The following is a 26,849-nucleotide window of genomic DNA, read 5'->3' as shown; positions in this document are numbered from 1 at the left end:
CTAATTCTTCTTCCTCAAGACTTGTGTTTTTTCGTTCACAACTGGTGCGCCTTTTTTCCTTTCTAATCTGCCAGTCACCTTACTTTCACTAATTACACCATTCTCTTGTTTCTTCATAGCGTAGTCCCACAGTAGCACGCCATAGCATCTACGATGTTGATCAATATCAGAAAGGTCATCCGCAGGAACTGCTAGGTATCCAATGCTGACATACTCTGCAAAGGCAGCAACATATACACCATAGTCGCTGCAAAAATAAAAAAGTGTCAATATTTAGCAAACAATGAACAAAAAAATGTTAAATAAATAGAAAGAAATAAGATTTTTCATACAGTGATCCTTCTTTTTGCTGTGGTATCTCTCCGACTATCCATTGAATGTCTATAGGGTCGGTAACAGATTTTTCAATGTATGCCTTTGTGTTCTTGAAGTTGATGTCTGAACGCTTGCCATAAAAACCGGTGCATGACAAGTAAAGGGGGATCATAACATAAAACTTGGTGACTACAGATTCAACAATAGAGTGATTATGTGAAGAGACCATAGAATCATACACATAAAGAACCCTATCAGCAATGTCAAAAACAACCAACACCCAGTGCAATTTTTCTACAATGTTGACGGGCATGATCACATAATCAACTTGATCCCATGCAATATTTGCGAGTAATCTGTACCCCAATATGTATTCTGCTACGACGTCCTGGGGTTTGACAACAACAAACTTCTTTTCTTGAGGAGAATTGATTAACTTATTATAAATTTGTTCAATTCTAGTCTTGAACATACAATCAGTGGTGGTAAACCTTATCTTGTTGTGGGGTCCATACTTTCCTCTTTTCCTCAAGTAGTACATTATAACATCAATGTGCTGCAACAAAAACAGATTGCATTTAATTTATTACTTTTGGTAATTATCTATAAAAAATCTACAAAATAACTGCAATCACGTTTTGTTTTAAATCGGTATTATAAATTATCTACAGAATATCCACAGAAAAACTACAATTTTATTTATTTTAATCATTATTACAAAGTTTCTACAATATATATACAAACTAAGTACAATTCCATTTGATATTAGGTATTAATACAAAATATCTACAAAACATCTACAATATACCTACAATTCAGTTTGATGTTAAGCATTTATACAGAATATCTCCAATATATCTACACAATAACTACATATACTGGAGATGGCACTATAACAGTGTTATAGTTACAAATAAAGAAACAATTCAACAAAATAACTACATATTTTGAGTATGAGTTTACCGTGTGATTGAGGACTTGGTCGGGGTGTGCTATATTATATAACCACTCCTTCTTATCAAGCTTTTCCACTCCAAGATCAAACCATGGCTTAATTTGGTTATCCTTTATAGAATATAGAGCCTTCCTCCTATTTAAACAAATAGAAATTAAAATAAATTTGTTGAATAAAGTAGATATCTAAAAGATGAATACTGGAATCAAAGGGTCAAATTGTGAAAACAAACCTCTTTAAAGCTTTGTCGGTACCAAAGTATAACCACTTGCTGAATTCTTCCAACAACTCAGGATTAGCATCTTGACCAATAACAGTAGTAAATGGGTGCTTCAGATGAAAAATTAGAGGTCCAACCGAAGTGCTGCCACCAGAACTGTATAAAAGGAGAAATGGTGATCGGGCATGCTTTCCAGGCTGCCTTGTTCTACCTTGATGCACAGGTGTTGTTTCATCTTGGTTAGGCTCGTCGAACTTAACCAACTGGGAGAAGTTATCTGGCAGCTCAAAATCATCAAGTGTAACCTCCTTCTTCTCACCTCTGGAATCGTCCGAATCACCTACATTTACATACTCGGCTTCTTCACCTACATTCGCATCTTCCTCATTCTTCTATTCTCCTTGAATTGTTATTGTGACTCCGTGAATTGGAGATTGTGCGTGCATATATTCCCTCACTGTTACATTTAGTATATCTAGCTTAATAGAATAGTAAAAAAATTGAAACAGAAAGCAAAAATTTCTGAATACAATTTCATGCCTGCATTTTTTTCATCAACTGCACCTTCAAAATGGGAATATAAATCAACATGTGCTGGAAGATTCTCATTATTTTCCATGTCATTCACATACCCTATTTATTCATTAAAGTATTTGAATTATAATGGATAGTAGTTGCTTGACATTTTTAGGAGATATGTACGTATATTATAGAGATCTACATAAATCTGTAGATCTGTGTAAATATACTGTATTTAATTGTATGTATATTGTAGATATGTTGTAAATATATTCTAAATAATTTGAAGATATTTTGAAGATATGTTGTATGTATGATGTAGATAACTTGTAGTTAATTTGTAGATAAAATGTATGTATTTTTGTATATACCTGTTTTGTTGCTGCTGGCATGCAATGGTTCTCCACTAGTGCACTGAAATTATTGATTGTTCTTTTCTTTTGGGTGGTAAGCATTTTTTGTAGAACTCCCAGCAAATTAAAAGTTTTATATTAGTTAGGATATCTATTTTATGAATAACAATATAACTTAGAGGTGACAGAAATAGTTTTGTTAAATGAATAAACTGAAAAATATTACCTTGGCATCAATGTTATCATTTCGACTGTTTATCACCTGCAAAACAGACTTGATAGAGTCATTTAGTAGCGCTCGAAGGCTACCTAGTTCTTCAAAGACATCTTTCCTGAAAGATGCAAGATCTGAATCAACCTACATATTAAAAATATAGAGAGTTAGCTTCAAAATATGGCTTTAACATACATTAAAAAACAGATGCAATTTTATGTATACATGTTACCTTCTCAAGACCTTCTTTTAATTTTCTAATTTGTTTAAGAATAAACTTCTTGTCCTCTTTTCCAATTGACTCTTTGGGTTCCAATGGAGGAGCATCAACTTTCGGATCCTCAGAAATGTGTTCAACTTTTTCAAGTATGTACTCAACTTTATCAGGCAAAGATATCATAGAAAGTTCTTCAGTTGCTTCAGTTATGTTGGTGAACTGAATGCAAAAAAAATAAATTAGCTTGACTAAACAGAATGTGTATACAAATTGTAGATAATTTGTATTAAATTGTATATTCATAAATAAAAACCATTTACCTTAATCCATTCAGGTTTGATCATTCTATCTTCAATTGCAGCTAACCATATCTTGTCCTTACTAGTTGACCAGTTAAGTATGCGAGGGATTGAATTAGCAACTCTTATAGCTATATCAGTGTTGACGGTAGAGAAACACTCATATAACCATACTTGCATAGCTAGTGCGAATCCTCGACTGAATGAACAAAAGGATTGAGCCTATGCCTAACTGATTCAATCAACTTTCTGTAAGACTCAATACCCCATGGGTATGTCGCATATTGTCTGGAGTCCACCAAATAAAACCTAAAATGGTCTACCAACCCAACATTGTCTTTGTCTGAAGGACAGATGAAGAATTCTATGAGATATAGAATATATAACTTGACTGCGTCCTCATCATTCACCCAGCTTTTGTTGGTTACAATCTGTTTTAGGTATGACTTCTCCACTTTTTCCTTGTTTGGAAAATAACTCCTCATTATCTTACTGTCATAATCCGGAGTGTAACCAAAGTCTGTCACTTGGGTAAAACATCTAAGACCAGTTATTAACGCAAACTCTCTCAAGCCAAAATTCAATCTCTGACCCTTTAACTCAGTTGAAAAATAGGAAGAACCAGATGCATTCAATCCATACTTCATTAGAAGATGAATAGCTTGGTTTTGCATACATATTTTGGGAATTGACAGCAAATAACCAAAACATGTCTTCTTGAAAAGCTGTAAACCATTTGGAGACAATAACTCTTTAATTTAGCTAGGAAAACTGGGGTCGGATAATGTCTGAAACTTAAGGACCCCATAATCAACATTATGAGGTGCAAAAAATGTCGATTATCCAGAAAAATAATTAATGTCTTATTAATACACTGCTCTAATCTAAAATACACCATATTGTCGCGCCCCTTTTTTCCCTCTTTGCATCGAAAAATCAGGTTTATGAAATTTTGGGTATAGGACAACTCATTCCTTATGGGAACTGGATTTTGCATTTGAAGAGTCGCCGCCTAATGATTTAAGGTGCATTAGGACACCTATAGGATTCATTTCTAAGTTTGTTTGATAACTAGAGATAAGGTAAGGACTTGAAATTATCCTAAGGGGAAGGTGTTAGGCACCCCTCAGGATCCACTAGTGTAGTTCTCGGCCAGAGAGTTTTGTGAATTTTGCACAATTAGCATATAGACAAGTACATGCTCAAATAGTAGGGGATTTAGGTTTAAACACATAAGAGTTTGAAAGAACAATTATTAAAAGGTGAATTTTGAAAAGAAGTCACAGTTCTACAAATACTTGAGAATATAAAAAGGAAAGGAGGGGAGGGGTCCTAGGTTTATTTATAATATGGATCACATCAATGCAATACCCAGTATGATACTCCTCAGAAGAGGGGATACACGTGGTATTAGCGCACCGGTCATCATATCTATATCTACCCTTCCCACCCTGTTAAGGTATTAAAGCGCGGATTGGTCTCGACCTCTATTGCATGCTATTACCTGTCTCATTCCTATCAGTCCCGGAGGAATTTAGGACTGTTATTCCTATAAAAGGGAAGATTTTAGGCTGACTCTTAGGTTTTTTAAAGGTAAAAAGACTAAGACGACATTCAAAACACGTAGGACTGCATACTAGGGGAAACATGTAAGCAACTAAGAGGCTCATATATACCTCCTCAAGTAAAGCACATAAATAGCATGACTTAAACACATTTAGGGTCAGAATTTAAAGTACTAAGACATGGGAGTTTTAGTTGTTGAAGCAGACCAGTTTATTACATAACTTAGATAAGAATTCCGAATCAGGCCTGCCTGCTGGTTGTAGTGGTTACTAATTAACAAAGGCAGATTCAGTTTTGTTGTTATCACCTAAGGCTTGCCTAAGTGTGTATTGATGACATCCTATAAGCATGATATCTATTACTGATTCAGAATGTAGCAAAGCAGTGACAGTTTTAAACGAGCGATTTGGATCCTATAGGCATGCTATCTAAACCGTATTAATAAAAGGAGTAGGTTGTTTAAAACTGATTCAGAACAGTAGGAGTCAAAGTGATTTTTAAACTAGACTGGTTTCAGATTCTATAGGCATGATCTCTATTATTGCTAATTTTTAATTCATATAGACATGATATCTAGTTAAACGTGAAATGAAGCAGTCAGGACTTACTTGAACTTCCTATAGGCATGATTTCCATGAAAAATACTGATTTTAATCTTATAGACATGACAACTAATTTCGAAGCTGATTTTAACCTTGTAGACATGACGTCTGATTATAGCCATTTAGATCCTATAGGAATGGTGTCTAAGTGTGGCAATAAAACATGCAGAGTTCATTAAACAAATCCTATAGGCATGTTCTCAATCTGCGTGAAAGTGGAGCATGTAGAACTTGAATTAAAACATAACAGATCCTATATGCATGTTCTCTACCCTTCTAATAGCTAAACATGCATAATTACCCATCCCTTTTCACTAACCAACCCCAATATTTATTACAAATTATTACAGACCGAAATGACTGAATTACATTAGAAAAATGCAAAAAAGAAGTTACAACCATAGGAAGCCTGATTCCTGACTTCCTCTCTGAGTTATGGAATAAACCAACTCAAGTACCACTTGTTTCAAAGCGTTTCTCAGACCTGGGTGTATCAAAGTTCCCTAAGGGTCTCAAGAGACCCCGGGCAGTGCTTACACCCAGGTTTGCATAACCAGATAGAGATGAGTGCAGTATGGAAGGGCCAGCCCTTATGTGTCCAAGTTCAGATGGAGCTCAAGGGTCCTAAGGCAAGGCTCACACAAGAGGGGCAGAACCTAGTTCCTAAGAGTATAGTGGAAGTGAAAAAATATAGATTTATTTAAAACTGGGTTGAGAATGGTAAGGGGTAATGGTGATTTGAAAACAATAGTAGTAAAGCTTAAACTACACAGAATCAGCAGTTGCATAAAGGGGTCAGGGGTTTTGGGAATACATTGCATGAAGCATATGACCCCAGGAAGAGTCAGGTTTGGACATGCACAACAATAGATGATGCTGGTATGCCCACAAACTAGCCAGAGAACACAAACACAAAGAGGGGATGTGGGGTTTGGGGATTCATACACATAAGAGAGCATTAATTTAAAAGGGAAAGGGAACACATTTCAACACGCTAGTAATGTAACTTGATTGCAGAAACATAAGCAGAAGTAGACAAACATGAGAGAAGTTGGAACAATTACAAAAACATGTTGTTGTTGATGCTTGAAAATTAACTAGAACATACCAGTAAAGAGGCAAAGTGCAGAAAGAAAAGGTAAGAGAATTTTCACGGCCTAGCCTTGGCTTTCAATCGGCTAGACAAAGCAGTAGCACAAGTAGCAAGAGAAAAGAGAGAGTTTTGAGTGAAGTGTGTGTTCTTGAACTCAAATTGTGCGTGCCTTTGAAAGAAAAGAGGGTGGGTGTTTATAGTTTTGAAAAACAGAAGAAGAATAAGGTAATAAGTAAAGTCTTAACACAAACATGGAAACAATCACAAGTCAGAATCAATTACCACAAGTGACTTCCTTTAATTAAGGAATCACTATTTAACGGGTAACAATAGGTCTAATTAAGAAAGGAAAATCATATTGGAAACAGATTGATTATTGCCATAAAAGGGGCAGTAAAAGCATGCAGTAAACAATTAAGTCTAAGTACAAAAATATGCTTATTTTGGGAAAGGATTCAGCAAGGTAAAACATCACAGTAAAGGGAAAGGAATCAATTAATTTTAAACAGGCGAGTGAAATTAGGGGTCATAAAAGAAAAGCCTTTCAAATCAGTCACAAGACCAAGATCAATCAAGGAAGAAATATGATTCTGCACTTTAGTATATAAATAGAGTGAACAGAAGCATCAGACATGCGAGGCCAAGCACATTGGCAGAAGAAACAACATACAATAGTAGCAGAAATAAGCATAGGATTCAGTAGTGAACAAAGTTAGATAGTCAGGGCTCACATGTATAGCCAAAGTGAAGAAGAGAGTCAAAACAAGTAAAGGTCTCACAATAACAAGTGAGGAAACCTTTTGAGAAGTTAGGGTTTCAACAATAGTCGAGTTAAAAAGATAGTGAAACTCAGAATCAGATAAGTCACATAAAAGAAAAGAGAGTCTGAAACAAGGAACCTTTAATCGAGTCATGTATATATTCAAACTAGCAGTCTCAGACCAAAAGACCTAGGATTTTCCACAATAATCGAGTTTAAAAGATGGTAAAACTCATAATCAAATAAGTCAAGCAAGAACGAAGAACTTAATCGAACAAGTACCCATTTAAACATGCAGTTTCAGGACTCGGATGAGACAAAAAGGGAACTAGGGTTTTAACATGCCAACTCAAGTAGAAAGAAAGCATAACAAGTAGTTTGCATATAGTAAAATCATAAAACAATATCAAGAATTAGAGAAGAGATTTTTAAAAGAGAGGTTAAGAAAAACCCTAATCGAAGAAAATGAAGAGTCATTTTGAAAGAAAAGTTGAAGAACCTTCGAGAAAACACTTAAGAAATTCATAGCAAATACAGATCTAAAGTAGATCTGAAAGAAAGTTGAAATATATTAAATATTAGGGTTTCAAAAAACACAGAAAAGTTGAGAAAGACCTTGAAAGTTTCCGATCTAACCAGGAAAGTCAAGGATCTGCCTTGAAAGGCCATGAATGGCCGGAGAAAGGTCATGGATGGCTGGAGAAAGGCACTGAACTTAAGTCAAGCAAGGACTGGACCTGATCCCTTCAAGGCCTGGCCATGAAACCACAGAAACAAACACCCAGGAGCCATAGGAGGCTGATACATGTCTCGAATGACCATGAGAGGCCATGGATTAAGTAGGGGTTGAGGTGGATTAGGGTGGGGTTAGATGGCGGTGGCTAGGGTTCATGAGAGGTTTCAGAGAGAGTTGAGAGAGAAGAAGTATTCAAGGGCGGTGTTTGGTGAAGAATGAGGTAGGGTAAGGGGTTTTTTGGGTTTAATTATGGAAGGGCGAATAGTGGCCGTTAATCTAAATGATCAACGGCTAGGATTAAAGGGATTAAGGGGGGAATCTGGGTTGGGTCGTTTAAATTGGGTTAGGGGTCGGGTTTGAGTTGCAATTGGTCTGGGAAATTGGGTCTGATTTGGGGCTCAATTTAGGCTGAAATTGAAAGCCAATCTGGCTAGATTTTAAATAGCCATTTTCCCTATTCATTTTATAAAAAATAGTAAATTAATTTCTGAAAATAAATTTAAAGCTATAAAATGATTCATAACATATAATTAAAAATTTAAAAATATAGGACTTGATTTTATGAATATAAACGCAATTAAATCTTAAAAGAGGCTAATATTGCAATTATGTACAATTTAGTTTAAAAATACTAACTAAATTTGTAAAAATATGAAAAAATTACCTTTACTATATTCTAGCATAAATATGAAAGTCTAATAAATGAATTACCAAAATAATAATTTTGAAAATAATTATTGGGGTTTTATGGATAAAAGAGGGAAATAAATTGATTTAAAAACCTTAAAAATTATGGAAAAATGATAAAACACTTGGATATGCTCACATATGCATATATATATATATATATATATATATATATATATATATATATATGCCATTTTGAATTTATTTTTCATTTTGAAAAAATATATAGAGAAAAATTGGGTATCAACAGCTGCTCCTCTTTACCCGGCAAGGATGAAAGAGTTGTCGGAGTAAAGATATGATGGCCAATTTTGACCGAGCGAACTGGTTTGAAGAAGACAGGTTGTACCCTAGCTTCTAAGCTACCTACATGTCCCTGGTTTTACAGGAATCAGGCCACATGTAGTTCAGGATCCGTCGGCGGAGTATGCCGATAGAGACTCTTCAAGAACGAACGCAATATCTAGGGCCGAGTGATTGACAGGTTTGTGGGAATGGTTAGGTTCGACATGGCTGTGGGAACTGTAGCGGGATCGCTCCTGCCGAGATGGCCGTTGCTCGCCAGTTTACATGCAATTAGAAACAATACAAGCGTATATCGCGCGTAAATTTAAACATGATGCAAATTCTTGTCGGACCATGGATGTTGTCTTCGGACGGTTAGGATGACGTCCTTAGACCATAACGTCCTGGGCCATGAGGCGTACAATAAAGGATTCGCAAGCCATAAAATGATGCTCTCGGGCTATGAGGATGTTGCCTCCGAACCATGTTGCCTTTGAATAATGATATGCAAAAGATTAAAAGGGGTCCTCAGGCCATGACATGGTGTTCTCGGGCTATGAAGATGATGCCTCCGAACGATGACGCCTTTGGATAATTTGGCGACCTTTCAGCCCATGAGATGCAGTATGTGGCAATTTTTCAGCCCATGAGATGCAGTATGAGGCGATATTTTAGCCATGCAGATGTAGTATGAGGCGATCTTTCAGCCATGCAGATGCAGTATGTGGCTATCTTTTAGCCCATGCAGATGCAGTATGAGGCGATCTTTCAGCCATATAGATGCATGTGGAGGTAGAGCTTAATCTTGGAAGGCAGAATAGTAGCCTTATGTAATGCGAAAATGCAGATGGAGATAGCGTTTAGTCTCGAAAGGCGGAATAGTAGCCTTATGCAATGCGGAAATGCAGATGGAGATATCGTTTAGTCTCGGAAGGCAGAATAGTAGCCTTATGCAATGCGAAAATGCAGATGGAGACAACGTTTAGTCTTGGAAGGTAGAATAGTAGCCTTATGCAAGAAATAAAATGGAAAATGGTAATATGCTTTCTTAGAATGGTAGCCTTATGCAATGCAAAATGCAGATGGAGACATCATTTAGTCTCGGAAGGCAGATGGTAGCCTTATGCAATGCAAAAAATGCATATGGAGACAGCGTTTAGTCTCGGAAGGCAGAATGGTAGCCTTATGCAAGAAATAAAATGGCAAATGGTAGTAGAGCTTTCTTAGTTGATAGCAGATTGCAACATTGTGATTGTTGGGGACATTGTGACATACGGAATATCACTGGTGTGTACGGATAGCAAATGTTGATAAGTGCAACGGTTCTGAGAGTTGTATTCCGGAATAATGTTTGTCCCATGGGCGTATGGTATGTTTGATGATTTCGTAGTCCAAGTGCCTGCATCCAAAGAAAAATCGTGAGTTTTGTAAAAGGGGAGGTTAGTTCGTATCCCCGCTGGCTTTGCTTGACCTGTTCGACTTTGATCTGGTGATACTGTATGTATCATTTGGGTAGCGTTTCTAAACAAAGCAATTTCAGTAATATGCATGATTTTGTAAAAATACGACATAATAGTTCATGAACCGACGACTGTGACGTGGTTCGGGACATTGCAACCTTTCTTGCTACGGAATTTTGAGGGTCCTCCTCAAAATTCTACCCCAGTTTGATGGGTTGACGCTTCTGACTGTTGCTTGAGACGATCGGCTGAAATTACTTTGAAATTTTGAGGGTCCTCCTCAAAATTCTGCCCCAGTTTCCAATTGCGGGGGGAGATGAAATTTTTATTGAATTGTGACCGAACCTATAGGGCTGCCTACGTATCCCCTCTTAAACGGTAATCAGGTCAGGAGTAGTTCAATTTACATCATATAATGAAAGAATAAAGATTACACAGAGTAATGCTTGACTGCATCTGAATTGATCAGCTTTGGTCAGACTTCTCCGTTCATTTCTGCAAGTATGAGGGCTCCTCCTGTCAGAACCTGGTGAACCATGTATGGACCCTACCAGTTGGGAAAGAAATTCCCTTTTACTTCCTCTTGATGCGGAAAAATTTTCTGTAACACCAGCTGCCCTGGTGTGAACTGTCTCGACTTGACTCTTTTGTTTAAGGCTCTGGACATTCTATTCTAGTAGAGTTGACCATGGCAGACTGCATTCATTCTCATTCCGTCTATAAGGGCTAGTTGCTCATAACGACTTTTTACCCGCTCTGCGTCATCGAGCTTAGCTTCTTGTGTGATCCTTAGGGAAAGAATTTCTACTTCAGCGGGAATGACAACCTCTGTACCATAAACCAGCATATAGGGGTTGCCCCGGTTGATGTGCGGACTATGGTGCGATACCCCAATAGAGCAAATGATAATTTCTCGTGCCACTGTTTATGTTTTTCTATCATTTTCCTCAATATCTTCTTAATATTCTTATTTGGGGTTTCTATAGCCCCATTCATTTGAGGCTTGTAGGCTGTGGAATTCTTGTGTTTGATCTTGAAGGTTTCACACATAGCTTTCATCAAGTCACTATTGAGGTTGGAGCCATTATCAGTAATGATCGACTCTGGAATCCCGAATCGACAAACAATGTGGTCGCGGACAAATTCTGCCACGACTTTCTTAGTTACTGCTCTATAAGATGTTACTTCGACCCATTTGGTGAAATAATCGATTGCTACTAGGATAAACTGGTGCCCGTTGGAAGCGACAGGCTCGATCGGTCCAATAACATCCATTCCTCAGGAGGCGAACGACCATGGTGAGCTTGTTGCATTAAGCTCATTTGGAGGTACCTTTATCATGTATGCATGTACCTGACAACGGTGGCATTTCCGGACATACTGGATGCAGTCCATTTCTATGGCCATCCAAAAGTAACCAGCCCGGAGTATCTTCTTTGCTAAGACAAAACAGTTTATATGTGGACCGCATGTCCCAGCATGAATTTCCTCTAGTAACTTGGATGCTTCCTTTGCGTCGACACACCTTAGTAATCCCAAATATGGAGTCCTCCTATACAGGATTCCTCCGCTGTGAAAGAAATTGTTAGACAATCTCCGAAGTGTGCATTTTTTAGTAGGATTTGCAGGCTCTGGGTACTCTTCTTTTGCCAAATATTCCTTGATATCATGAAACCAAGGCTTTCCATCTGCTTCCTCTTTGACATGGGCACAGTAAGCTGGCTGATCATGAATATTTATTGGAATGAGATCGATGAAATTTTTGTCTGGATGTTGTCATAGATGATAGGGTAGCCAATGCATCGGCGAACTCATTCTAGACTTTGGGAACATGTTGGAACTCTGTCTTCGTGAACCTCTTTCTCAATTCCTGTACCTGATGCAGATACATGAGTATCTTGGAGTTTTTGGTTGCCCATTCTTCTCGCACCTGATGTATAAGCAAATCTGAATCTCTAATTACTAGTAGCTCTTGAACATTCATGTCAATGGCCATTTTGAGCCCTAGGATGCAAGTTTCATACTCGGCCATGTTGTTGGTGCATGGGAACCTGAGTTTGGCGGACATCGGATAATGCTGACCGGTTTCTGACACTAGGACTGCTCCTATGCCAACTCCTTTGAAATTTGTTGCTCCATCGAAACACATTCTCCAACCGTCATAGGGTTCTGCAATGTCTTCTCCTATGAATGATACATTTTCATCAGGAAAGTACGTTTTTAGGGGTTCGTATTCTCCATCCACGAGATTATCAGCAAGGTGGTCTGCCAGTGCTTGTCCCTTGACTGCTTTCTGAGTTACATAAACAATGTCGAACTCACTCAACAGGATTTGCCACTTGGCTAGCTTGCTAGTGGGCATGGGCTTCTGAAAGATGTACTTAAAAGGATCTATCCTTTATATGAGATATGTAGTATAGGCACAGAAGTAGTGCCTCAGCTTCTGAGATACCCAAGTTAAAGCACATCAGGTGCGCTCTAATAGAGAATACCGGGCCTCGTACGGGGTAAACTTCTTACTGAGATAATAGATGGCCTGCCCCTTCCTCCCTGTTTCATCATGCTGCCCCGGAATGCAACCAAAAGCTCCATCCAATACTGCAAGGTAGAGTAATAAGGGTCTACCTGGCTCAGACGGGACCAAGACTGGTGGTGCTGACAAGTACTCCTTCATTCTGTCGAAGGCTTTTTGGCAGTCATCAGTCCATTTGGTAGTAGCGTCCCTCTTTAACATCTTAAAGATTGGTTCACAGATAACTGTAGACTGTGCTATGAACCGGTTGATGTAGTTAAGTCTTCCCAAGAAACTCATCACATCCTTCTTATTCTTTGGCGGTGGCAATTCTTGAATAGCTTTGACTTTTGATGGATCCAGTTCTATTCCTCGGCGACTCACAATAAACCCAAGCAATTTTCCAGTAGGAACCCCAAATGCGCATTTCGCGGGATTTAGTTTCAGGTTGTACCTTCGCAATCTATTGAAGAACTTCCTCAAATCTTCCATGTGATCAGTGACTTTCTTGGACTTGATGATGACATCATCTACATATACTTCAATCTCCTTGTGTATCATATCATGGAAAATGGTAGTCATGGCCTTCATGTAGGTGGCCCCTGCATTCTTCAGGCCGAACAACATCATCTTGTAACAATACATTCCCCACAGTGTAATGAAAGCCGTTTTCTCAGCATCTTCTTCATCCATCCAGATCTGATGATAACCCGCAAAACAATCTACAACTTACTGTAGCTCATGCTTGGCACAATTGTCAATTAGGATGTGTATGTTCGACAAAGGGAAGTCGTCTTTCGGACTGGCCCGTTGAGGTCCCGGTAGTTGACGCAGACTCTAACCTTCCCATCCTTCTTTGGTATTGGCACAATATTGGCTAACCATGCCGGGTATTCTACTACCCTGAGAACCTTAGCTTTGACCTGCTTGGTGACTTCTTCCTTGATTTTCAAACTCATATCAAGCTTGAACTTTCTGAGCTTTTGCTTTACCGATGGGCACGTTGGACTGGTTAGCAGTTTATGAGCCACAGTAGACGTACTTAGACCATTCATGTCATCATACAACCAGGCGAATATGTCCTCATATTCCTTTAGAAATTTTGTGTATTCCTTCTTTTCTGATGACGATAAGTGAATGCTGATTCGTGTTTCCTTGACATTTTTCGCATCTCCCAAGTTAATAATTTATGTCTCGTCCAAGTTGGACTTAGGTCTGTTCTCAAAGTTCTCAACTTCTTTGACAATCTCATCTGGTATGTCATCTTCCTCTTAATCAATGTCCATTTGTTGCGTTGTCTCATTGCACGTTGGTTAATCAAGATAAGTAATAGTAATGTTGTATAAGTAAAGTAATGAGAGAAAAATAACAATGAGTGTTGATTCATAAGAAAAGTCATAATGCTTTGATAAATTGCATAACTGTTTTGAACATTGGAGATCTTATTGCAGGAATTGAAAAATGCGAAAAGAAAATCATTTAGTAAATAAAACGGTGCATGATGCTTGTTTTAGCCGTGCTACCCCGAGGCTCGATGGGCTCTGGTTGTCCTGATAGTCCAGTTATTGTGGCGTGCCCCTCTACTCACAGCCTATATGGAAGGGCTTCCTTCCCCTCCTCCTCGAGAACAACACAACAGTCCATGTCATTATTTTCTAGGAACAAGTTCTTTACCGTTGCTAGTGCTTCTTCTTCGTCTGACCCATAAACAATGTCGGCCTGTTGGAAACTCTGCTCCAAATGCGGTATTGGTTGCTCCAATGGATAGTAAGGACCACGCCATGGTGGTGACCAGTTGTTGAACTCCTCCCAGGTGTAATCATATCCCAGACCGAAAGTAGCCATGCTTCTTGAGTTTTATGGGCTTAGAGATTCCTTGGAGGTTCTTGCCGAGCCCCTTGCCAGGTTCGTACCCACTCCAATTCAGTATACTCTCGATCTTGTTATCCCACCATTTGTCCTTGTCAACAGCATTTACCCGTTCAATATGATGGTAAGTCTGTCCACCTAGTTTCCTTCTTCCTTCGATTGCCGGAATGGTTTAGAGACTGTATATAGGGTTGCTATTGTCGCTGTGAATGATCACCTATTGGTGATTCCATTCGAATTTTACTGCCTGATGTAGTGTTGATGCTACGGCCCCAGTATCATGAATCCATGGCCATCCTAACAGCAGGTTGTAAGATGTTGGCACGTCTATCACCTGGAAATCGATATCGAACCATGTCGGTCCCATTTGCAAGCATAGAACAATCTCGCCAATGGTGGACCTCTGAGAACCATCGAAGGCTTTCACATTGATTACCCCATCCTTTGTCTCGTGCAGTCCTTTACCCAACTTCTTGAGTGTTACCAGTGGACAAATGTTGAGACTGGAACCTCTATCGATCAGGATTCTGGTAATAAAATAGTCCTCGTATTGCACGGTGATGTGCAGTGCCTTGTTATTCCCCAAACCTTCAGGTGGCAGCTCGTCCTCATGAAAGGTGATCGTATGGCTCTCCAGCACTTGTCCTACCATGTTATCCATTTCCCCGCCAGTGATGTTGCTTGGTACGTATGCTTCACTCAGCACTTTTAGCAAAGCATTCTTGTGTGCCTCAGAATTTTTTAGCAAAGCAAGAATGGAGATTTGCGCTGGTGTTTTGTTCAACTGGTCGATGACCGAGTATTCTTTGGCCTGTATCTTTCTCCAAAGGTTGTCTGGACCTATTTTGATGATGGGTGGCAGGTTGGAGGTCTGCTTGCTCGACTGAGCTAGATGTTCAGGGGTATAGACTCTACCAGTTCTTGTCATACCCTGTGTTGCAACAGTCTCTTCGAACATGATCTTGCCTTTCCTCCTCGCCTCGGCTGTATAATCCCAAGGTACAACCTTTGTATGGAATGGTGTCATGGTCGACATTGCCACCGAGATTGGCATGGCTATCCTTACTCCGAACGGAGCATGTGCCTTGGGTGGTAAAACTGCAACTTCAAACGGTATGGGTGCATTTGCCGGAGACACGAATTCGACCTCAATTGGTGCTGGTGTCTTAGCGGATGATGTTGCTTCAAATTCAAGTGGTACAGACAAGTACACCTCAGCATTCTCAGATGGTTGAATCTGGACTATGATTGGATTGAGAGTAACTATTGGCTTCTTTGGGTCATCACCTTCTGTGATCAACCCGATTGATCCCTCGGGATCCCAATCATCCTCTATTTCAATCATGTGGATACCTCCACCCTTATGGTCTGGCAGGGGGTTGTTGCAGACATTTGGAGTAGGTTCCTTTGCCAACAATAATCTTGTTATCAATTAAAGTTTGGATCTTGTCTTTCAAGGAACGACATTCATTGATGGTGTGCCCTTTCATGCCGGAGTGGTATGCGTAGGATTTGTTTGGGTTAACCCACTAAGAAGGGTTCTCAAGGGTCGCAGTAGGGATGTGGGTGACATAACCAGTAAATTTGAGTCTCTCGTACAACTGCCAATGGGTTCAGCAATGGCCGTATATTGTTTTGGAGGTCTGCGATCAAAATTAGGCCGGGGTCTAGGGAAGTTTTGGCATGCAGGAGGTGATTGATAGTGGGATGGTTGAGCATTGTAGGTTTGGTAAACATAGTGCAGGTTGGGAATATCTAGGTAAAGTAGGTTGATATGTGGGAGGTGGAGGTGATTGATAAGTGTGTGGTGGAGCTTGATAGGAGGGTGAGGGTGCTTGGTAGTTCGGAGTGGGCTGATATGTGAGTGGAGGTGTTGGGTAAGTTTGGTATTTGATAGGGGATTTGGTCCTTTGTGCAACCATTACAGCCCCCACGTCCCTTTTCTTGGACACACCACCGGACTGTAAGGCCTTATTTGTAGCTTGCAAGGCCTCAAAGTTTGTAACCATACCTCTTTTGATACCCTCTTCAATTCTTTCACCCAGTTTGATAATGTCGAAAATTTTGTGGCTTCCAATCATCATTAGTCGTTCATAGTATTGTGGGTCTTGGACTCGGACAAAGAATTTGTTCATTTGTTCCTCCTCTAAGGCAGGTCTGACCTTAGCAGCTTCGGACCTCCAGTGAGTAGCATACTCGCAAAACGTTTCTGTAGGCTTTTTCTTTAGATTCTAAATATAGAACACATCCGGTGCATTCTTTGTGTTAAACCTGAACCTGTCCATAAAGTCGGACGCTATGCTTACCCAGCTTGACCACTTCTTTAGATCTTGGCTAATGTACTAGGACAACACATCTCCTTTCAGACTCCTCATGAACAGCTTCATGTGAATTCTCTTGTCTTTCCCTACTCCAACCAGCTTGTCGTAGTACGTCCTCAAATGAACCCTTAGATCACCTGTACCATCAAACATCTCGAACTTAGGAGGTTTGTAACCCTCTGGCAGTTCGACATCAGGTTGTATACAGAGGTCTTCATAGTTCAGCCCTTCGATACCCTTGCTTCCCTCAACACCCTAGATCCGACTAGTCAATTTCTTAAGTTCCTCAGCCAGGTTTCTAATAAGCAGATCCTTTTCATCAGACTCAGGTGTGCTTGATATAGGTTGGGTGGAGTGTGGCATGGTCTCCACGTAGATAGGGGTGTTATGGTGGGTGTAAAAGTGGTCGTTTGTGGAGTCTTAGGGTTCTAGGATAAGTAGTGGAGTATTGTTTAGGGTATGGCAGGTGTTGCATTGGGTCTTTGGTGGAACAGTATGATGGCGGGGAACGGGATGATTCTTTTGCTTTGGGATATTTTGAGGAGGTGTAGGGTTTTGAGTGTTGGAAAAGTTGAAATCTGGGGTGCTGAGGGAAAATGACAGGCTTGCTAGATTCCGAACCTGATCGAGCTCTTCTTGGAATTTCAACAGTTTCTATTCCAGTTGTGACACATTTTCCCTAGGAACCTGAGTACTATGGCCATTAGTGGCCTCTACCCGTTCAATTGGATTCTCCTTTCTGACGTTGTTCAAATCTTCCACCTTGCTTTTGTTCTTGTTTTTGATGGGACTAACATGAGGAGTGGGTGGAGGGCCCCTAGATCTCATGGAATAGGATGATGTTTCCAGAGTGCACGAACTAATCATGGGGAGGGGAATAATAAAACAAAAAGTAAAAATAAAAAGGTAACAAAGTTAGTGAGGATCATAAAAAGTGTTGCAATATTTAAACACATAGGGCGTGAATGTAAAACATGTCCTAATTTGGGGACCTCTTTGTGCCCGAGGTAGGCCTAGCGACAAGTTGATTTGGAGAACTTAGGATGCTAAATGCCTCATTTTATTGATAGAAAATAAGACGAATCCCAAATTGATACTAAATAAATAGGAAATAAAAGTCACTAATGGCCATTGGCCTTATTACATTTATAAAGAGAAAAGATAAACTCCTATCTACTTGGTCCCAGAAGGACCTTCCCCAGATTCGGCATCCTTGGCTCCGTCGAACAACTTCCCCAACTCGCGAAGTCCCAGCAACTGGTATGCTTTGGCTAGGTGTCCGCCTTCGCTTCCTTCAATATTTTGACAGTCTTCGACCCTTTTGAGAAACTTTCTCTCCAATTCCACTATGCCTCACTCCAAGTATCTTAGTCGCTTGTTGGCACTGACAGCCATGTCCTTCCATTCCTCAATCATCTTTTGGTTGGACTTTTGTATCTCGCGGTGTTCGCTTTCTCATTCTCGGATCCTTTTGCGCAGTTGGTTGTATTTGACCTGTGCCTCGGCCCTTTCATCTATAATCCTGTAACCTCGAGCAAACCCTGGCTGGCCCAGACCATCATGATTGTCTTCCAACCAACCTGAGTAAAAAGGAGTGCAACCAACATGATACCTATCTGGCTCGATGTTATCTCTCCCCATTATGATCTTGCAGTGCCACATATGCTGAGCTTGGCACTTGTAAGGACTATCATCATTCTGGAAGTTAGCCCGGAAATGACTCATCTTGTCGACCCTTGGTATAACCTGCTTCCTACCTGCTTGCCTCATAACTCAGAGAGGGACGTAAGGGTATGTTCCTCTCAGACTGATTAGTATCAGAAAAGGTGCATATCTGGATCGGGTGATGAATTCCTCGGTCGGAAACCACTCGAACATCCATTGGACCCGTTCCTCAGTTAGATTATCAAATAGCTCAACCCATCCTTTGGCATCCACCAGTTGAGCGAATATATTGGGGATGTAATTCATTCACTTTGGATGATGGAAAGCGATGTAATCATCCCAGTCCCTTCGTTGAATCTCTTGTTGGTATTCGCCCCTTTGGAGATGTTCCATGAGCCAGAGTTGAAGTAATAAATTGCAGCCTTCAAAGTGCTTTGCTCCTCGTTGACACTTTTCCAAGGCTCGATATAAGTCTACAATGATCATGGGCACGATGCTGAATGGTTGCCCACCAATCCCCTCCATTAGGGTCTTAGTTACCATAGCTAGCCTGGTATGCATTCTTGCTTTCTTCATTGGGTAATCAGGCCCAGGAAACAAAACATGAAGACGAAAACCCTACGATGGATGTTCCCCAAGGATGTGATGGCAAACTCATCAGGGTAGGTACGGTAGGATTTGCTGTGACCGTACCTTTCATACAAATAGTCAAAAGGGATGTATGGATTCCTTCAGGCATGTCAATTCTGGATTTTTCTTCAAACCCATCATTTTGAGGAAACCCCTACCTTTATGGTTCTCAGGCATCAGCAGACCCAGAGTTTACCACACTAGACCGGCCAATCGTCCTATCTCCTCTAGCAAGGGTGTCATTTCAATGTCCCCAAAGTGGAATACAGCCCTTTTCAGAATCCTAAAACAGTGTGGCAGCTTCTATGATCTTGTTGTTAGGTTGGATCTCCAGAAGAGATGGTAGATTTCCCAAATATTTTCGGACAAGAGTTTGATCACTAAAGTAGATATCTTTCCACCAGCTTAGCAGTATTGGGTGGATGTTGGTGACTATGCCGAATCTGGGGACTTCGTGCCTCATATTTCTGCAAAACAAATAAGGTTAGGCCCTTACCCCTACCAGACTCGACTATTTTAATACCAACAATTAGCATGAAGCATTTAGTTCTCCAAATAAGTGCACAGAACGTGGTGATGTCCGTTTGGGTTTAGGGAAACCCAGTGGACTTTAGACAAGGCTATATTAAAGGATCATTATATGGACAACATAACTGACCCGGCTAGGTTTGACCATGATGCATGCACAATTTGAACAGAGTAAGGTTTCTATGGGGTTTTAGACTGGTACCCTTGAGCGGACAACTCAAGGGGGAAGGCACGGAACTGTCGACTGCACCGCTGATCGACTGGTTTTACCGCAAATATGCCTTTTCGAATTTAGAGGGTAATGATATAGGAAGAGCACAACCACTCATTATAAGCGTTGCGATGGTATTTGTTTGGCACGAGTGGAGTATAATGTTGAGCATGATTATGCAACAATTAAAAGCACGTTGGAATTTATTTACACGTTAAGGAAGCGATAAAATACAACAATTTCATAATTTAAAGCGGCAATAAAGGAAAGAAACGAAGAAGATATGTCCGTTTTGCTTTTTGAAAAGAAAGTAAATGCTTAAAGGAATTAAACAAGTAATTGCACATAAGGGAGGGTACAAATTCACAAGAACAATCTGAAGTGGTAAAAGCCTAATATCCCCAGCAAAGTCGTCATGCTATCGCGCCCCCTTTTTCCGTCTTTGCATCGAAAAATCGGGTTTATGACATTTTGGGTATAGGACAACTCATTCCTTCTGGGAATTGGGTTTTGCATTTGAAGAGTCGCCACCTAATGATTTAAGGTGCATTAGGACACCTATAGGGTTCATTCAAGTTTGTTTGATAACCTGAGATAGGGTAAGGGCTTGAAATTATCCTAAGGGGAAGGTGTTAGGCACCCCTCAGGATCCACTAGTGTGGTTCCCGGCCAGATAGTTTTGTGAATTTTGTACAATTAGCATATAGACAAGTATAGGCTCAAATAGTAGGGGAATTGGGTTTAAACACATAAGAGTTTGAAAGAACAATTATTAAAAGGTGAATTTTGAAAAGAAGTCACAGTTCTACAAATACTTGAGAATATAAAAAGGAAAGGGGGGAGGGGTCCTAGGTTTATTTATAATATGGATCACATCAATGCAATACCCGGTATGATACTCCTCGGAAGAGGGGATACACGTGGTATTAGCGCACCGGTCATCATATCTATATCTACCCTTCCCACCCTGTTAAGGTATTAAAGCGCGGATTGGTCTCGACCTCTATTGCATGCTATTACCTGTCCCATTCCTATCAATCCCGGAGGAATTTAGGACTGTTATTCCTATAAGAGGGAGGATTTTAGGCTGACTCTTAGGTTTTTTAAAGGTAAAAAGACTAAGGCGACATTCAAAACACGTAGGACTGCATACTAGGGGAAACATGTAAGCAACTAAGAGGCTCATATATACCTCCTCAAGTAAAGCACATAAATAGCATGACTTAAACACATTTAGGGTAAGAATTTAAAGTACTAAGACAAGGGAGTTTTAGTTGTTGAAGCAGACCAGTTTATTGCATAACTTAGATAAGAATTCCGAATCAGGCCTGCCTGCTGGTTGTAGTGGTTACTAATTAACAAAGGCAGATTCAGTTTTGCTGTTATCACCTAAGGCTTGCCTAAGTGTGTATTGGTGACATCCTATAAGCATGATATCTATTACTGATTCAGAATGTAGCAAAGCAGTGACAGTTTTAAACGAGCGATTTGGATCCTATAGGCATGCTATCTAAACGTATTAATAATAGGAGTAGGTTGTTTAAAATCGATTCAGAACAGTAGGAGTCAAACTAATTTTTAAACTAGACTGGTTTCAGATCTTATAGGCATGATCTCTATTATTGCTAATTTTTAATTCATATAGACATGATATCTAGTTGAACGTGAAATGAAGCAGTCAGGACTTACTTGAAATTCCTATAGGCATGATTTCTATGAAAAATATTGATTTTAATCTTATAGACATGACAACTAATTTTGAAGCTAATTTTAACCTTGTAGACATGACGTATGATTATATCCATTTAGATCCTATAGGCATGGTGTCTAAGTGTGGTAATAAAATATACAGACTTCATTAAACAAATTTTATAGGCATGTTCTCTATCTGCGTGAAAGTGGAGCATGCAGAACTTGAATTAAAATAAAATAGATCCTATAGGCATGTTCTCTACTCTTCTAATAGCTAAACATGCATAATTACCCATCCTTTTTCACTAACCAACCCCAATATTTATTACAAATTATTACAGACCGAAATGACTAAATTACATCAGAAAAATGCAAAAAGGAAGTTGCAACCATAGGAAGCCTAATTTTTGACTTCCTCTCTTAGTTATGGAATAAACCACATCAAGTACCACTTGTTTCAAAGCCCTTCTCAGACTTGGGTGTATCAAAGTTCCCTAAGGTCCTTAAGGGACCCCGGGCAGGGCTTACACCTAGGTTTTCATAACCAGATAGAGATGAGTGCAGTGTGGAAGGGCCAGCCCTTATGTGTCCAAGTTCAGATGGAGCTCAAGGGTCCCAAGGCAAGGCTCACACAAGAGGGGCAAAACCTAGGTCCTAAGAGTGTAGTGGAAGTGCAGAAACAGAGATTTATTTAAAACTAGGTTGAGAATGGTAAGGGGTAAGGGTGATTTGAAAACAGTAGTAGTAAAGCTTAAACTACATAGAATCAGCAGTTGTACAAAGGGTTCAGGGGTTTTGGGAATACATTGCATGAAGCATATGACCCTAGAAAGAGTCCTTTGGACATGCACAACAATAGATTGTGCTGGCATGCCCACAAACCAGCCAGAGAACACAAACACAAAGAGGGGATGTGGGGTTTGGGGATTCACACATATAGGAGAGCATTAATTTAAAAGGGAAAGGGAACACATTTCAACATGCTAGTAATGTAACTTGATTGCAGAAACATAAGCAGAAGTAGACAAACATGAGAGAAGTTGGAACAATTACAGAAACATGTTGTTGTTGATGCTTGAAAATTAACTAGGACATACCAGTAAAGAGGCAAAGTGCAGAAAGAAAAGGTAAGAGAATTTCCACGGCCTAGCCTTGGCTTTCAGCCGACTAGACAAAGCAGTAGCACAAGTAGCAAGAGAAAAGAGAGAGTTTTGAGTGAAGTGTGTGTTCTTGAACTCAAATTGTTCGTGTATTTGAAAGAAAAGAGGGTGGGTATTTATAGTTTTGAAAACAGGTGAAGAATAAGGTAATAAGTAAATTCTTAACACAAACATGGAAACAATCACAAGTCAGAATCAATTACCACAAGTGACTCCTTTTAATTAAGGAATCATTGTTTAACGGGTAATAGCAGGTCTAATTGAGGAAGGAAAAACAGTTTGGAAACAGATTGATTATTGCCATAAAAGGGGCAATAAAAGTATGTAGTAAACAATCAAGTCTAAGTACAAAAATATGCTTATTTTGGGAAAGAATTCAGCAAGGTAAAACATCACAGTAAAGGGAAAAGAATCAATTAATTTTAAACAGGCTAGTAAAATTAGGGGTCATAAAAGAAAAGCCTTTGCAATCAGTCACAAGACCAAGATAATCAAGGAAGAAACATGATTCTGCACTTCAGTATATAAATAGAGTGAACAGAAGCATCAGACATGCGAGGCCAAGCACATTGGCAAAAGAAACAACATACAATAGTAGCAGAAATAAGCATAGGATTCAGTAGTGAACAAAGTTAGATAGTCAGGGCTCACACGTATAGCCAAAGTGAAGAAGCGAGTCAAAACAAGTAAAGGTCTCACAATAACAAGTGAGGAAAACTTTTGAGAAGTTAGGGTTTCAACAATAGTCGAGTTAAAAAGATAGTGAAACTCAGAATCAGATAAGTCACATAAAAGAAAAGAGAGTCTGAAACAAGGAACCTTTAATCGAGCCAAGTATACATTCAAACAAGCAGTCTCAGACCAAAAGACCTAGGGTTTTCCACAATAATCGAGTTTAAAATATGGTAAAACACAGAATCAAATAAGTCAAGAAAGAACGAAGAACTTAATTGAACAAGTACCCATTTAAACATGCAGTTTCAGAACTCGAATGAGACAAAAAGGAAACTAGGGTTTTAACATGCTGACTCAAGTAGAAAGAAAGCATAAAAAGTAGTTTACATATAGTAAAATAATAAAACAACATCAAGAATCAGAGAAAAGATTTTTAAAAGAGAGGTTAAGAGAAACCCTAATCGGAGAAAATGAAGAGTCATTTTGAAAGAAAAGTTGAAGAACCTTCGAGAAAACACTTAAGAAATTCATAGCAAGTACAGATCTAAGTAGATTTGAAAGAAAGTTGAAAGATCTTAAATATTAGGGTTTCGAAAAAACCAAAAATGGTGAGAAAGACCTTGAAAGTTTTCGATCTAACCAGGAAACTCAAGGATCTACCTTAAAAGGCTATGAATGGCCGAAGAAAGGTCATGGATGGCCGGAGAAAAGCCCTAAATTGAAGTCAAGCAAGGACTTGACCTGATCCCTTAGAGGCCTTGCCATGAAACCACAGAAACAAACACCCAGGAGCCATAGGAGGCTGATACATGTCTCGAATGACCATGAGAGGCCATGGATTAGGCAGCGGTTGAGGTGGATTAGGGTGGGGTTAGATGGCGGCGGCTAGGGTTCCTGAGAGGTTTCAGAGAGAGTTGAGAGAGAAGAAGTATTCAAGGGCGGCGCTTGGTGAAGAATGAGGTAAGGTAATGGGTCTTTTGGGTTTAATTATGGAAGGGCATATAGTGGCCGTTGATTTAAATGATCAACGGCTAGGATTAAAGGGGTTAAGTGAGGAATCCGGGTTGGTCGCTTAAATTGGGTTAGGGGTCGGGTTTGAGTTGCAATTGGGCTGGGAAATTGGGTCTGATTTGGGGCTCAATTTAGGCTGAAATTGAAAGCCAATCTGGCTAGATTTTAAATAGCCATTTTTCACTATTTATTTTATAATAAATAGTAAATTAATTTATGAAAATAAATTAAAAGCACTAAAATAATTTATAACATATAATTAAAAATTTAAAAATATAGGACTTAATTTTATGAATACAAACACAATTAAATCTTAAAAGAGGCTAATATTGCAATTACGTGCAATTTAGTTTAAAAATACTAAATAAATTTGTAAAAATATGTAAAAATTAAATTAACTATATTCTAGCATAAATATGAAAGTCCAATAAATGAATTACCAAAATAATAATTTTGGAAATAATTATTGGATTTTTATGGATAAAAGAGGGAAATAAATTGATTTAAAAACCTTTAAAAATTATGAAAAATGATAAAACACTTGGATATGATCACATATTCATATATATGCCATTTTGAAGTTATTTTGCATATTGAAAAAATATATAGGGAAAATATTGGGTATCAACACATATCTACAATTGTCATACAATATATCTATATTATATACAACTACATAATACAGTTAAAAACAAAAAGAACATAACTATAATTTTTTAACAATATATCTATAAGTTTAAACAGATTTAGAAAACTACAACTAATCTTCACAATGTAGACAAATAATCTACAAACCACAAAAAACACAGATTATGGAGCCTTTTAAGAATTAAAACAAACAAAAAAACTATTGTTGAAATTACTAAATTCTTACCTTCACCAATGAATGTTGTTGAACATTTTTAGGAGATTTTACAGTAGGAGCTTTTTTTGGAGCTTTTACTGTAGGAGATACTTTAACTTTCTTTGCAGGTTTAATGACAGCTTCATCTTCTACAAAATCATCATCAAAATCTATCACTTTGCCTTTCCTTTTCGCTGAAATGATTTGCCTCGAAGATTCACCAGCATCAAAATCATGTTTTGTTTAGTTAGCTTGACGAGGGGAAAACCTATGCTTCTTCTCTTCATTTGCATGAGCAGTTTTTTCATCCTTTTTCGGTGAATGTGGTGATAAAACACCGAAATCGAAAGAAGGAACATCTGCTTCTTTAACTTTTTAGGGCTTTTTTGGAAGCTTTGTTCTTCTTTATTGAAAATCTTTGAAGCTGGTCATTAATGGGTGAATAAACTTTGAAGAATAGTTGAAATTTTGACTGATTTTAGAAGAAATTAAAGAGCTTGAGAATAAGAGTTAATGGAGGTCTTCCAGATTTTCGTTGGTTTTAGAAGAGGAAATCGTGGGTGATTGAATAGGAAATCGTGGGGTGTGGTTTCATATGTGAGTGAGGTGGTGGGATTTGGAGAGAGAAACTTGGGGGAGTGGGAATATACAGTTGAGTAAAATTAGGAGACTAATTAATATCATTAAAATCCTAAAATGGTACATAAATGGTAATTAGGTATGTAAAAGTTAATTATATTAAAAGTTAAGCATATAGGGTAATATAGTTTACTATATGGCATAGGAATGTAAAAATGTCTGGAAAAAAAATAACAAGCAAGAGGTCCAAAACTCTGAAGCTTTGCAAAATGAACCTTGGAACCTTATTAAACAACTATTATTTGATCCATTCAAATCATAATTACTAAACTAGAGTAGCTTCCTTAATCATGACCATTGCTTATTTCCCCTTATTGATATATACTGAATAAACAAGTTTGCTTCACGATTTTACGACACGCCAAAGAAGAGGTTATTTATGAGAAGAAAGCTCTTGTAGTAGACAGCTATGGCCCTTTGTATAGATATGGTGCTTGTTTAATTTACCATAATGACTAATGTGCTTGTGATTACCCCATACAAAACCGACAAGTTTTAATTGTTGCTCTATGAACCCACAATGTATCTCAAGCTCAATTTAAACCTGGAATACATGGCAAAGTTACTAGGAATTTTACCTATCTAATTATAAAGTTAATTACCACTATTAGAGAGAAATTACCTAGTATAATTATATTTATCAATTATATACAAAACCACCTCAATTAGTCTTTATAAACTCCTCTCGTTCAGATTTTTATGATAAATCACATGCAGAACCTTCAATTTTAAAATCCTTCCATTGAGTCAAGCACTTATTACGCTCCTTTTGATTCCTTGAACATGTATAAACTATAAACTGATGCTCCAT

The 26,849-nt window shown here is 38.7% G+C and overlaps 1 protein-coding gene across 1 annotated transcript; it reads right to left on the bottom strand.

The window, feature by feature from the left end:
- LOC142163254 (uncharacterized) lies at positions 1 to 26,849 on the bottom strand. The gene is made up of 10 exons (XM_075220523.1): positions 26,759 to 26,849; positions 25,430 to 25,593; positions 3,420 to 3,817; positions 3,114 to 3,291; positions 2,809 to 3,012; positions 2,589 to 2,720; positions 1,503 to 1,882; positions 1,279 to 1,405; positions 333 to 871; positions 1 to 247 (listed from the first exon to the last, which is right to left on the bottom strand). The coding sequence occupies exons 1-10, from the start codon at positions 26,847 to 26,849 to the stop codon at positions 1 to 3; spliced, it is 2,460 nt and encodes an 819-aa protein (XP_075076624.1).

Source organism: Nicotiana tabacum, chromosome 8, assembly GCF_000715075.1.
Source record: "Nicotiana tabacum cultivar K326 chromosome 8, ASM71507v2, whole genome shotgun sequence".
NCBI lineage: Eukaryota > Viridiplantae > Streptophyta > Magnoliopsida > Solanales > Solanaceae > Nicotiana > Nicotiana tabacum.
Note: the sequence above shows the minus strand (reverse complement) of the source record. Positions and strands in the feature narration are given on the sequence as shown.

Excerpts from the sequence above, each read along its gene's own strand:
- LOC142163254 (XM_075220523.1), bottom strand. The coding sequence starts at position 26,849 with ATGGAGCATCAGTTTATAGTTTATACATGTTCAAGGAATCAAAAGGAG. Across the intron at positions 25,594-26,758 it reads GAAGGATTTTAAAATTGAAG|CGAAAAGGAAAGGCAAAGTG; the intron begins GTTCTGCATGTG and ends AAATCATTTCAG. Across the intron at positions 872-1,278 it reads ACCAAGTCCTCAATCACACG|CACATTGATGTTATAATGTA; the intron begins GTAAACTCATAC and ends TTTTTGTTGCAG.